Source organism: Phalangium opilio, unplaced genomic scaffold (assembly GCF_054372755.1).
Source record: "Phalangium opilio isolate 3A_F unplaced genomic scaffold, DU_Popi_V2 ptg000031l_1, whole genome shotgun sequence".
Classification (NCBI taxonomy): domain Eukaryota; kingdom Metazoa; phylum Arthropoda; class Arachnida; order Opiliones; family Phalangiidae; genus Phalangium; species Phalangium opilio.
Window position 1 is genome coordinate 7,722,157 of NW_028324158.1, and position 12,948 is coordinate 7,735,104.

Sequence of the window (12,948 nt, forward strand, 5' to 3'; positions counted from 1 at the left end):
ATGAAATTATAGGATAATATAGGACAGGTTCAAAAATATAGGAATTTATAGGAATTATAGGACCGGTGGGCTCCCTGATATATATATATATAAAAATATAATAATAAACCACATAGAATTAAGAAACAGTCAATATAGCAAAACTTGACCAAAAAAAATATGTATGTACGTACGTACTCTTCTTCTTTGAAATATTTCGTTAAACTTACCGGGTATTTTTCCAGGAGTTATACCAATTCCTCCTTTTTTGACTGGTGCAGCGGTTGCCGTTGCTGTTGGTCGGGATGGCTGCTGTGGTAAACTGTGACTCGCTACAACCGGTGGTCTAGAAGGAGCCGTTACCATTCCTAAACAACAATAATCCACAAATCCATCCTCAAACCTTTGTTCCTTTACCTAAAAATTGCGGTTAACCACCGTCGTCATACCTGACATAGGATACATGACACCCATAGTGGGGTCACTTGTTGATATTTGTAAATGAGGAGGAAGGTTATGAGGATAGGCCGGTGGTGGACCAGAAAGATTAGGTTGCGGATAATGATGCGCTTGTTGAGGAGGATAGGGTATGGGCCCACCAGCGGATCCGGGTCCCATGGGCACGCCGTGTTGGTCATAAGGTGACAAAGGAACTGAGCCACCTGGATGATGATGACCCAATGATAACGGAAGTTGAGGCGATACACCAACCATACCAGGGTGAGTAGTGGGTTGCTGACCATGTGCAGCTGGTGGTTTAGGTTCGGGACTGGGTGCGTGGTGCTGTAAAAGGGAACTCGTATAATTACAATATTGTACGTTTCACTTTCACAACATCGTTTCTATATAAAAAACTAATCATGCATACCCTGTTTTCCGTTGACTTTGCTTTCTTGCCATGGGGTTCTGTGAACAAAAATGGTTGCGGAATTGTTACTGTTAAGCTAGGACGCAAGATAAACTACTACGAAGACATTAAACTACAGGTTTAGTAGGAATTGTTTAAGATGGCTAAAAATTTGGTTTGTACGTCAATGTATCTATGCGCGTCTTGTGTAGTTGCTTTCAGATGTTATAGTTAGTCAGTAAAAGCTACCACGGTAAGGGTTTAATTACAACGTAGGGACGTTGAAGCATTCTTCAAGACGCTCCTAAGAATAAGTAATTGTTGACCCATAACACAATGGCAATTATATATTGAAACCTAATAAAAGCGACATTAGTGCGGCAAATTTGATAAAGAGTATACTTCGCGCTTGTATAACGCTTAAGCGCACATATCTTACACATTGCAACCATATAGACGTTTGAAGAATTCTTCAAGACGATCCTAAGAGTAAACAACTGTTGACCTAAAGTGCCATTTCCACACTATCGCCACTATACAATCAAATAAGCGACATTAGCGCTGCAAATTTCTTAAAGAGCACTTCGCGCTTGTATAACGCTAAAGCGCAAACTTCTTACACATTGCAACCATAGAGACGTTGAAGAATTCTTCAAGACGTTCCTAAGAGTTAACAATTGTTGACCTAAAGTGCCATTTTCACACTATCACCACTAAACAATCAAATAGGCGACATTAGCGCTGCAAATTTGATAAAGAGTACTTTTGCGCTTGTCTAACGCTAAAGCACAAATATCTTACACATTGCAACCATCATAGAGACGTTGAAGAATTCTTCAAGACGTTCCTAAGAGTTAACAATTGTTGACCTAAAGTGCCATTTTCACACTATAACCACTACACAATCAAATAAGCGACATTAGCGCTGCTAATTTGATAAACGAGTACTTCGCGCTTGTCTAACACTAAAGCACAAATATCTTACACATTGCAACAACAGAGACGTTGAAGAATTCTTCAAGACGATCCTAAGAGTAAACAATTGACCTAAAGTGCCATTTTCACACTATAACCACTACGCAATCAAATAAGCGACATTAGCCCTGCAAATTTGATAAAGAGTACTTTGCGCTTGTATAACGCTAAAGCGCAAATATCTTACACATTGCAACCATAGAGACGTTGAAGAATTCTTCAAGACGTTCCTAAGAGTAAACAATTGACCTAAAGTGCCGTTTTCACACTATAACCACTATACAATCAAATAAGCGACATTAGCGCTGCAAATTCGATAAACGAGTACTTCGCGCTTGTTTAACGCTAAAACACAAATACCTTACACATTGCAAAAGCAAATTTAAAGCCATGTTAACTATAGAAAAGTCGACAAAAACCAAATTGCATCGTAAACCAATTGATTTTTGTCTATGTGCCATGGGGGAGGGGTAAATCTAAGGAGTTTTAGTCCATATACTAACCTCCACCTAATGCTGTTGCAAAATTGCCAGCATTAAATATAGCAAAAAAAAATTAGTGCTAAATAGTACAAAAATACAACAGCAATTAACTGTAATTAATTATATGAAATATGCCTATAATTAATTAGTATATATAACAAAAATACCCCAATATATCCAAAAACATGAAATGCAAATATTAATTACAATTGAACAATTGCCGCCCGATAGATTACGATACGATATAAACGCCTAAACCAATGGGGGTTAGAGTGCAAGTACATTATGTAATATAAAACGTTGTTCTGAGGCAAGCCAGTATAAATACACCTTGATTTTTTTCTAAAATAATTTCAACTGCGTTAAATAATAGATAAAGGTAATAATACCTTGATCTTTTTATTTGACTTTGGAAAGGAGGTTATGGCATATACAAGATGGTTGATATTTTTACTTAATTAATTGTTGTTCTTAATGTTCTTAATTAATTAATTCAATTGTCTTTGTTTCTTTTATATTTTACACAAAGTCATCAAATGGGGGATGGGGGGGGGGATAAACAAAAAAACTTTTATCTATAGTGTGATATTAAAAATGAACAAATGGATGTCGTAAATATTTACATTATGTGAATTTTTGTTTGTTTGTTTGTTGTTATGAGAATCTGATATCCGATACAAGAAATCCGAAATCCTTCATTCACTTTAATTAAAGGTATTCGTTTGTTTGTTTTAATTAACTATGGTTATTATTATTATTTCTTTTTTTTTTTTTAGATTTTTTTCGAATTCTTTTTTTTTTTTTACAAGTTACGATATTATTATAACACATACACAAAATGGAAGCAATTAATTAACTCGCTGTTTATCCTTTTTATAATTTCTTGTTTTTAATTAATTAATTAATTAAAAACTAAACCCAAAAAATCCTTTTGTTTTGTCAAAAAAACACGGGTAAAGTGTTTTTTATTGCTTAGTCTCGTTTAACTCTCGCTTCGCTTAAAGTTTTTATTTAATTTTTTTTTTAAAAAGAAAAAAAAAACGAAATTAAGGTAAATTAATTAATTTTGATGAATTTTGTTAAAAATTAATAATAATTAATAATTAATTGTTTTAATTATCGCGCACATGAGTTTCTCGGCGGGGCGCACAAGGGTTTTAGAATAATATATATATAAAAACATGTATACTTTCTGCGTTCTGTTTTCATATATCGTTTATATAAATACACTTTGTTATTTTGTTTGTTTGTTTATTTGCGCCCTCGTTTAGCTTTTAGTCGCTTGACTTGAAAAGTTTTTCTTTTTCGCCACAGCTAAAAGACAAAACAAGCCAAAAAGGTTGTTTTTTAAAAAAAATAATAAGAATTTTGATACAAATTGCGTGTAATATCAAACAAAGATAATTGTGTGGTAAATGGTAATTAATTTAGCAAATTTGTTTCTGGATTATTTTTAATTTTTTTTTTAATTTTTGCGTATGTATCTAATTAGTTAATTAATTAATTAAAAATAAACCAATATAATTTAATTAACTATAAAAACAACCAAATTGGAAAGAAAGAAAGAAAAACAAACCATAAAATCATAATTTACTGAACTTATCAGTTATCCGATTCAAATTACTACTGAACATTCTAGCCGAAAGAGTGCAATATATTTTTTTCTTAATAATTAAAAATTATCTTTCTAACAATTAATTAGGAAAAAAAACGGACGTTAAAAATTAATTAATTAATTAATTAAGATATGAAATAATAACATTTTCCGCTATTATAAGTTAGGTAAAGAAGAAAAAAATCATCTGAAGGCCAGCCAAATAGCTGACTCTTTGCATCGCATAATATCCAGAAATTTTTAGCGTTGACTTTTGAATGGACGACTAGAAGTCTCGTTTGCTTGCTCTTTTAATTATTTATTATAATTTTCACTTGTTAATTACTTGTATTTTTTTCACTTGTTAATCATTGTCGGTGGCACATTTAATTAAATTAAAGTCCGCATTAAAATAAAAATAAAGGCTGGCTCTTCAGTATTTAGAAAAATTGTCGAATTAGATCGAATCTTTGCTCGTATCGTAAACTAAATGTTCGTAATTATATTTAAAATTTTTCTCCTTTGTTATTATAAATTGGCAGTGACCTCACGGTTATTAATTATAAATATCACAATTAATCGAGATAGAGATATAGAGCGAGTGAGTGAGAAAAAATATATACTTTCGTCACAAAACCATATAGTGAACGTTTAAAGAACTTTGCGAGTATAGTAGCGGCGCTACAGACAATTGAATGCGTCGGATGCATTGCATATTTTTATGATATATGGCACGAGTTAAAATTAAAACAACATTAAAAAAAAAAACAAAAAAAAAAACGCGTTTTTATCATGAAATATGATGACATAAATTATGTATAAACATGTTTTAAATCAATATGATCAGAGAATGTGAATTGCTATTTTAGTTTCGTTTCGTTGCAATAACGTAAATGTATGTAATACATAAAAGAAACAATGTTTAATTCGCATTAGTAGTTTTTTTTTTTTTCCCGGAGTTCGATATATATATGTATATATGTATATTTAACGCAGAGAAATCATCATTTATGATAATTTATAATAGTAATGATAATAATAATAAAAATAACAAGACTCAGCTGGCTGGCCTCAGAACGCTTGCACTCTATGGCTAGAGAAGAAATGCCCAAGTATTTATGGGATTGAAATGGGGAAATAGGTGTAAGGTACGGTACGTACGACAAAAACAGCGATACCAACTCTTTTTTCCTATATATTACCACTTACATAGGAAATTTGTGTGTATATATATTGTTAAATTCAGCCAATCAGGGTGAATAGAGAGAAAAAAAATTGAACCAAATAAAATAAAAAAAAATCAAATAAAAACCAAGCAAATAGTTACGGAACGGAGCGTAACAAAAACTGAAATACGGGGATTATAACCATTCTCACCGGTTCAATAGTTTTTTAGTTGTTGCTTCTTTTGATTTATCTGTTTTGACTAATACTAACTATATTACAAAACCACTGCTAATTAGGTTAGGTAATACGTTGTATAAACAAGTAGTAGATCGTGTCGCGTATAAACCAAAAAAGAAAGAAGTGTTTTCTATTTCAAAGACTGAAAATTAGACATTGCACGGTGTACGTTGGTAAATAAAATTGCATGTTATTATATTGATTGCAACGGTAGGTGCCTAACTACCTACGGAGATCGGATCGGCAATAAATATTACGAATAGGCTCAGATTCATTATTAGTTTGTTTCCACTGACGTATCTCAAATTACCAGTTCAGAGCGCGGTTCACGTAGTACCCCTACAAGTTGTCTTTCCTTACGAACTCGTTTTGACTTGGCAAATGCAGGAGGAATTTGTGGGCGGATTTTATAAGTCCCGCCCACAACTCCCTCCTGCCTTTGTAAGGATATAAGTCCCGCCTGCAAGAGGAATTTGTGGGCGGATTTTATAAGCCCCGCCCACAACTTCCTCTTGCCTTCGTAAGGATATAAATCCCGCCTGCCGGAGGAATTTGTGGGTGGATTTTATAAGTCCCGCCCACAACTTCCTCCTGCCTTCGTAAGGATATAAATCCCGCCTGCCGGAGGAATTTGTGGGCGGATTTTATAAGTCCCGCCCACAACTGCCTCCTGCCCTCGTAAGGATATAAGTCCCGCCCACAACTGCCTCCTGCCCTCGTAAGGATATAAGTCCCGCCCACAACTGCCTCCTGCCTTCGTAAGGATATAAATCCCGCCTGCAGGAGGAATTTGTGGGCGGATTTTATAAGCCCCGCCCACAACGGCCTCCTGCCTTCGTAAGGATATAAGTCCCGCCTGCAGGAGGAATTTGTGGGCGGATTTCATAAGTCCCGCCCACAACTGCCCCCTGCCTTCGTAAGGATATAAGTCCCGCCTGCAGGAGGAATTTGTGGGCGGATTTTATAAGTCCCACCCACAACTGCCTCCTGCCTTCGTAAGGATATAAATCCCGCCTGCAGGAGGAATTTGTGGGCGGATTTTATAAGTCCCGCCCACAACTGCCTAGTAATGCCTTCGCCAACCCAAAACGAGTTCGTAAGGATATAAATCCCGCCCACAAATGCATCCTGCCTTCGCAGAACAGAACCAAAACGAAAACGAGTTCCCATGGAAAGTCAACTTGTAGGCGAACAACGTGACCATGGGCTTTGCTTTAAACTAATCAAGATTGGTTTAAATTCAAAATATTTGAGCACGCAAACTCGCTGTATCGTGAGAAAGAGTACGATACTATTAATCTTAATACCGGTGGGATAATTCGCTAAGTATTTTGTCTTATTTGCAAAAAGCTAACCTAGTTTCTAGATTAAAACCGAGAACCGAACAAGACATAACTTTTTTTGCGCAAACCTAATTTTCAGTCAATGAATTAAACTATTCAATGTGTTAATTAAGAAAAGAAGAAACAAATATAAAATCTGTGCCCTATTAACTAATTAAAAAAAAAATCAACGTAACATTGAAAAACCGGAGGGGTTAAAGCACCGCAAAAAACTCCTAAAAAAAAATTTAACACATGCACTTTTCCCGGTCAAAAATTATTATAAAATCAAAGCCCTCACTATACTCATCAGCTATTTAAAAAATTATAATAATAATATTAAAACTATAAATTATAAAACAAAAAAATTTCCAATTCCAAGCTCAATTAAACGTTAAATTTTACAACCTCGATAATTTTTCCGGTAAATTCAATGCCGAATCTAAGTAGAGTTAGTAATTTCCAAAAAAATATTTTTAATTCCACCCCAATTATATAATTACGTCTGCATTCGCGCCTAAATTAATTTAATTAACCCGCTAACTGCAATTAATATTAATTAACGGTATGGCGAGGGCCTTTTTCTTCGTTAAGTTTCTTTTGTACATTTTTATAAACGATAACCTCGCGTAGGAAACAATGGTTTTAAATAATAATAATTATTACAATTAGATGAAAGAAACTTATAAAAACATAAACGCTAGCTTGTGCCCATTATTACCTTTTATTCTTAATATCAACCCCTTATCGCTAACTCAATTGGCTAGGCCAGTCTTTTCAAAGGTTGGTTAAAATAAAATTGGAAATTAATTAAAATAAAAATAAATTGGAAATTAACTAAAAAAAATGGTAATTTAAAAAGGATGATTGGCTTTTTTACACAATGGGGGGGATTAAAAAAATTCGAGAATAATTGTGATATCGTCTCTCTAACCTGACTCCGAGTCGCTGCTGTCCGATGAACTACTCGAGCTGCTGCTACTGCTGCTGTCACTATCGCTAGAGCTGCTACTGCTCTCGCTTAGTCGACTGCGGCCGCCAACAACATCAACGTGGGAGTTATCCGATTCTGTTAAAAGATGTAAAAGTTCTCTTAGGATTCCAGCAGTACGCATTACAAATCAATGTATCTATAGCAGATTGCGCGATCTACAGCATAGCATCAAGACAAAGTACAATTCTCCCCTAAGGTCATATGATACACGCGAATGCGACATCATCCGAACTTTGCCGCCAGTGTTAAACCAGAACGATATAACAGCAAAACCCGAACAGTATAACAGCAAAAACCCGAACGGCATAACAGCAAAAACCCGAACGGCATAACAGCAAAAACCCGAACGGCATAACAGCAAAAACCCGAACGGCATAACAGCAAAAACCCGAACGGCATCACAGCAAAACCAGAACGGCATCACACCAAAACCAGAACGGCATCACACCAAAACCCGAACGGCACAACAGCAAAACGCGAACGGCACAACAGCAAAAACCCGAACGGCATAACAGCAAAAACCCGAACGGCATAACAGCAAAAACCCGAACGGCATAACAGCAAAAACCCGAACGGCATAACAGCAAAAACCCGAACGGCATCACAGCAAAAACCCGAACGGCATCACAGCAAAACCAGAACGGTATAAAAGCAAAAACCCAAACAGTATAACAGCAAAACCCGAACGGCATAACGGCAAAACCCGAACGGCATAACGGCAAAACCCGAACGGCATAACGTCAAAACCCGAACGGCATAACGGCAAAACCCGAACGGTATGACGGCAAAAGCCGAACGGTATAACGGAAAAACCCGAACGGCATAACAGCAAAAACCCGAACGGCATAACAGCAAAACCCGAACGGTATAACAGCAAAGCCAGAACGGTATAACAGCAAAGCCAGAACGGTATAACAGCAAAGCCAGAACGGTATAGCAGCAAAACCCGAACGGTATAACAGCAAAGCCAGAACGGTATAACAGCAAAGCCAGAACGGTATAACAGCAAAACCCGAACAGTACCTTAAGGTCGAAACCCCTTGTCATTCTAAAACCAAGTTATTCCACAACACACTATAACAGTATACTTCGCGGCATATTCTATTTAATTGTGTCCTTTTGTGTAACCTTATAATATGAAAAATCGCTTGTTGTACGTTATTATCAGGTCTTTCACGATTTTGGTATCACTATCCGTGGTACGAAATTTCCAAAGACACCCCTGACACGTTAACGCCATTACCTTCGAGGCGGTAACGCCGTTCTCCCCGAGGAGGTAACGCCGTTCTCCCCGAGGCCGTAACGCCGTTCTCCCCGAGGCCGTAACGCCGTTCTCCCCGAGGCCGTAACGCCATTACCCTCGACACGGGAACGCCGTTCTCCCCGAGGCCGTAACGCCATTACCCTCGACACGGGAACGCCGTTCTCCCCGAGGCCGTAACGCCGTTCACCCCGAGGCCGTAACGCCGTTCTCCCCGAGGCGGTAACGCGGTTCTCCCCGAGGCGGTAACGCCGTTCTCCCCGAGGCGGTAACGCCGTTCTCCCCGACGCGGTAACGCCGCTCTCCCCGACGCGGTAACGCCGTTCTCCCCGACGCGGAAACGCCGTTCTCCCCGACGCGTTATTGCCATGACGTACTCTCGCCCATTTTGCAAACCCCGAATTTTTCAAAAATGACTGGTGCTCCAACACCAAAAAAGGCATCGCCACCAACTCCAATAGGAAAAAAAAAAAACAAAACATATAAATACCTTTCTTTACAGCTTTCTTGGACGAACCCCCTAGTTGACCGCTGACATCTTGCAGCCTCTTCTCAAGCTCTTGCTTTTTTTCGCGCACTTGTTCCTCCTTCGACTTCCCCGTCACTTTGTTTTTTGATGCTGCCAACAATGTAAAAGTGGGGAAGAAAAAAAAATTTTAATGATTACGCAAAAACCCAAGCCGACATAAACACTGTTAAAACTTGACGAACAACAAATAATGGCAGATACTTACAGTAAGGCTTCCTAGGTTTCTTCCTAAGACAAGACGCGACGTACGCCTCTAATTCCCTCAAAGTCGAAGGTTTCAAAGTTTCGAAATCAATTTCGATTTCGTCGGGATTTGAGTCTCTTAATGAAGGCTCGCGCGATTGGATTATGTGCACAACTCGACCCAACTTGTCACCTGCGCAACAAGAGAAATAACAGGGGATAGATGTCAAAAAACGGAGACATTGACAATTGTATTCCAATTTGTTTTGGAACTAGGTTTGACAGGGTTCGTACGAAATTTTTACATTGAAAATCCCTGACTTTTCCAAGTTATCCCTGACCAAATGTTGCCTATATCCCTGACCATTTTAAGGTGTTTACCAGAGCCAACTTCATAATTACACCTGGCTCATATTTAGCATTGCATGAAGAAAGGTTTGATATGTCAAACAAAATCCCTGACATATCCCTGACTTTTTAAGAAAATGTTTTAAATACCTGACTTTTTCCCCTATTTTCCATATCCCTGACTTTTTCCCCTATTTTCCATATCCCTGACTTATCCCTGACTTTTTCCCCTATTTTCCATATCCCTGACTTTTTCCCCTATTTTCCATATCCCTAACTTATCCCTGACTTTTCCCCCTATTTTCCATATCCCTGACTTATCCCTGACTTTTCCCCCTATTTTCCATATCCCTGACTTTTTCCCCTATTTTCAATATCCCTGACTTTTTCCCCTATTTTCCATATCCCTGACTTTTTCCCCTATTTTCCATATCCCTGACTTATCCAGGTTCTGTACGAACCCTGTTTTGAGACGTCACATCTACTTACCAGGAAGTTTGTTAATGTCAAGACTAAGCTGCCTCTTTTCGTCATACGACATTGGTTTGGCATTGTCTTCATCCTCGCTATCAAACGTAGGTAAGACTTTGTTCTTTTTAGAAGATTTACTGTTAGAACGGCCGCGTTTAGCCTGGCCCGAACTTTTACCCTGTCCGGAGGATTTTGAGGGTCCAGGAACAGGTACCGCGTTCGCGTTTGCACCCGCACTTCCCGAATGACCGACGTTGGAGGAAGTAGCATTGTTCGACGCGTTCGCGAGACCCGAATTCGAGTTAGAGACCGTGTTTGAAGCCGCAGCGGCGGCGGCCGCGGCTGCCGCCGCCGCTTTCGCTTTACTTCCTTTAGTTCCTTTACCCGTAGGGGCGGGTGTCGTCACTGAAACACTATTTATAGCGTCCATACTAGGCGCGTCAACTTCCGCTTTGATAACTCCGTCTTTGGTTTCGTCTTTGTCTTTCTTCTTTTTCTTCTTCTTCTTTTTGTCCTTCTTTCGACTTTGGGCTGCTAGTTGGCTAATTTGCTCCGTTACTTTTCGTAACTAAATTGCGCGAAAGTTAAAACCAATACCCATACTTGTTAATTAATCATTAGAAGATTAAGAAACCCAAGTAAATCAGGGTTCATACAACTTTTGGAAAACAAATTTCCCTGAGATTTCCAGGTTTCCCCCCCCCCATATACTTCCCTGAATTTTCCAGAGTTACGAGCCTCCAAAGTTTAGTGTAACGCTATTCCTATGGAGGGGTTTGTTTCTTTACATTTTGCTTGATTACTCGGCCCCTGTTTGTCGTTGCCCTAAGTTTTCAGTATGGTTGGATGGGGGACAAATTGGACTATAACATACTCAAAGGACATCCCCGTATCTCTACTAGAACCAGAGTTACGAGCCTGCAAAGTATAGTCTAATGCATTTCCTATGGAGGGGTTTGTTTCTTTACGTTTTGCTAAATTACTCCGCCCCTGTTTCTCGTAGCCCAAAGTTTTTAGTATGGTTGGATGGGGGACAAATTGGACTATAACATACTCAAAGGACATCCCCGTATCTCTAGTAGAACCAGAGTTACGAGCCTGCAAAGTATAGTCTAATGCATTTCCTATGGAGGGGTTTGTTTCTTTACGTTTTGCTAAATTACTCCGCCCCTGTTTGTCTTAGCTCGGAGTTTTTAGTATGGTTGGATGGGGGACAAATTGGACTATAACATACTCAAAGGACATCCCCCTATCTCTAGTAGAACCAGAGTTACGAGCCTGTAAAGTATAGTCTAATGCATTTCCTATGGAGGGTGGTATGTTCACGGACATTTTGCTTAAGTACTCGGCCCCTGTTTGTCTTAGCCCGGAGTTTTTAGTATGGTTGGATGGGGGACAAATTGGACTATAACATACTCAAAGGACATCCCCCTATCTCTAATATAACCAGAGTTATGAGCCTCCAAAGTATAGTGTAATGTTAATCCTATGGAGGTTATGTTCACGAACATTTTGCTTAATTACTCGGCCCCTGTTTGACGCAAATTTAACCCTGATTTCCCTGAATTTACTAGAAATTCGTAATTTCCCTGATTTTTCCAGGTTTTCCCGGTTTATATGAACCCTGTAAATATTTAGACTAGAAACAGTTCTAGGCATTAAACTGTGTACTAAGGCGTCATATATTGAATATTTTTTTTACAACATCGGTACATTATAATACCAGTAGTGCCCATCACTATCACATATCACAGAACTGATATAAACCCTATAAAGTTTAGACCCTCTCCATGATGTCTTACCTGCTCTTGTAATTGCTGTAGTTTCCTCTCATTATCACTGTCTTCGGAGTCACTCGTAGAGCTTTCCGAAGACGATGTACTGGATGTAGTGGACGTTGAAGACTCTTCAGTTTTTACAGCTCCTCCCGTGACAGCGGGTGTTGTAGGGGCAGCCACACTAGGCTCAGTCATGGGTGGTTCATCGGGCATTTTGGCGTACCTCATTTCAAAGACATCTTGTAACTTCCTGGCCATTGCCACAACTTCGTGATCGGGAGGATTGTACTTATAACAGTTCGTAAAGATGAGTCTGACATCCGAGGCAAATTCCTCTGGCGCCCTATATTCCCTCGAGTCCATTTTTAACTAACAGTGAAGAGGCTTTGAGTATCTATCCTCGGCCTCTTACAATTACTCTTATAATTACTTTGACTGTTCCCAAGTCCATGGGATGTTTGATTATGTCATGATAATCGTGAAGACCCAATAGTTTTGCATCAACTGGTTTGTAAAATGGCCAGGCATAACCCTTTACGCGCATGACACAAATATCATACCAACAATTAGCTCTTTGCGCAGACGGAGGGTGAAGTAGAAAATCAAGTGATTTTTTATCGATTCTTCTACTAATTATAAGACCATTCTGCATAGTCAAACATTCAGGAAATACCAGTTCCGAATGATTTTAAAATTATTTCAAATTAGGTTCAGATTTTAAGGATAATTTTAAACAAGGACCTCCGACCAATCGCGTGACGCCCTGCCTTTTTGTTAACAA

At 38.4% G+C, this 12,948-nt stretch overlaps 1 protein-coding gene across 4 annotated transcripts in view; it reads right to left on the reverse strand.

Annotated features, from left to right (window-relative positions):
* Positions 1–12,948, reverse strand: part of LOC149690368 (homeotic protein female sterile-like) — a 36,374-nt gene that overhangs the window by 12,291 nt on the left and 11,135 nt on the right. For all 4 annotated transcript variants that reach the window (XM_089869903.1, XM_089869905.1, XM_089869904.1 and 1 more), the window contains 9 exons: positions 12,598–12,699; positions 12,192–12,536; positions 10,408–10,957; positions 9,593–9,763; positions 9,349–9,477; positions 7,538–7,672; positions 848–885; positions 429–762; positions 210–347 (listed from right to left, as the gene is read on the reverse strand). In XM_089869903.1, coding sequence (XP_089726029.1) covers positions 210–347; positions 429–762; positions 848–885; positions 7,538–7,672; positions 9,349–9,477; positions 9,593–9,763; positions 10,408–10,957; positions 12,192–12,536; positions 12,598–12,699 — 1,942 coding nt within the window. The remainder of the gene's footprint in view (positions 1–209; positions 348–428; positions 763–847; positions 886–7,537; positions 7,673–9,348; positions 9,478–9,592; positions 9,764–10,407; positions 10,958–12,191; positions 12,537–12,597; positions 12,700–12,948) is intronic.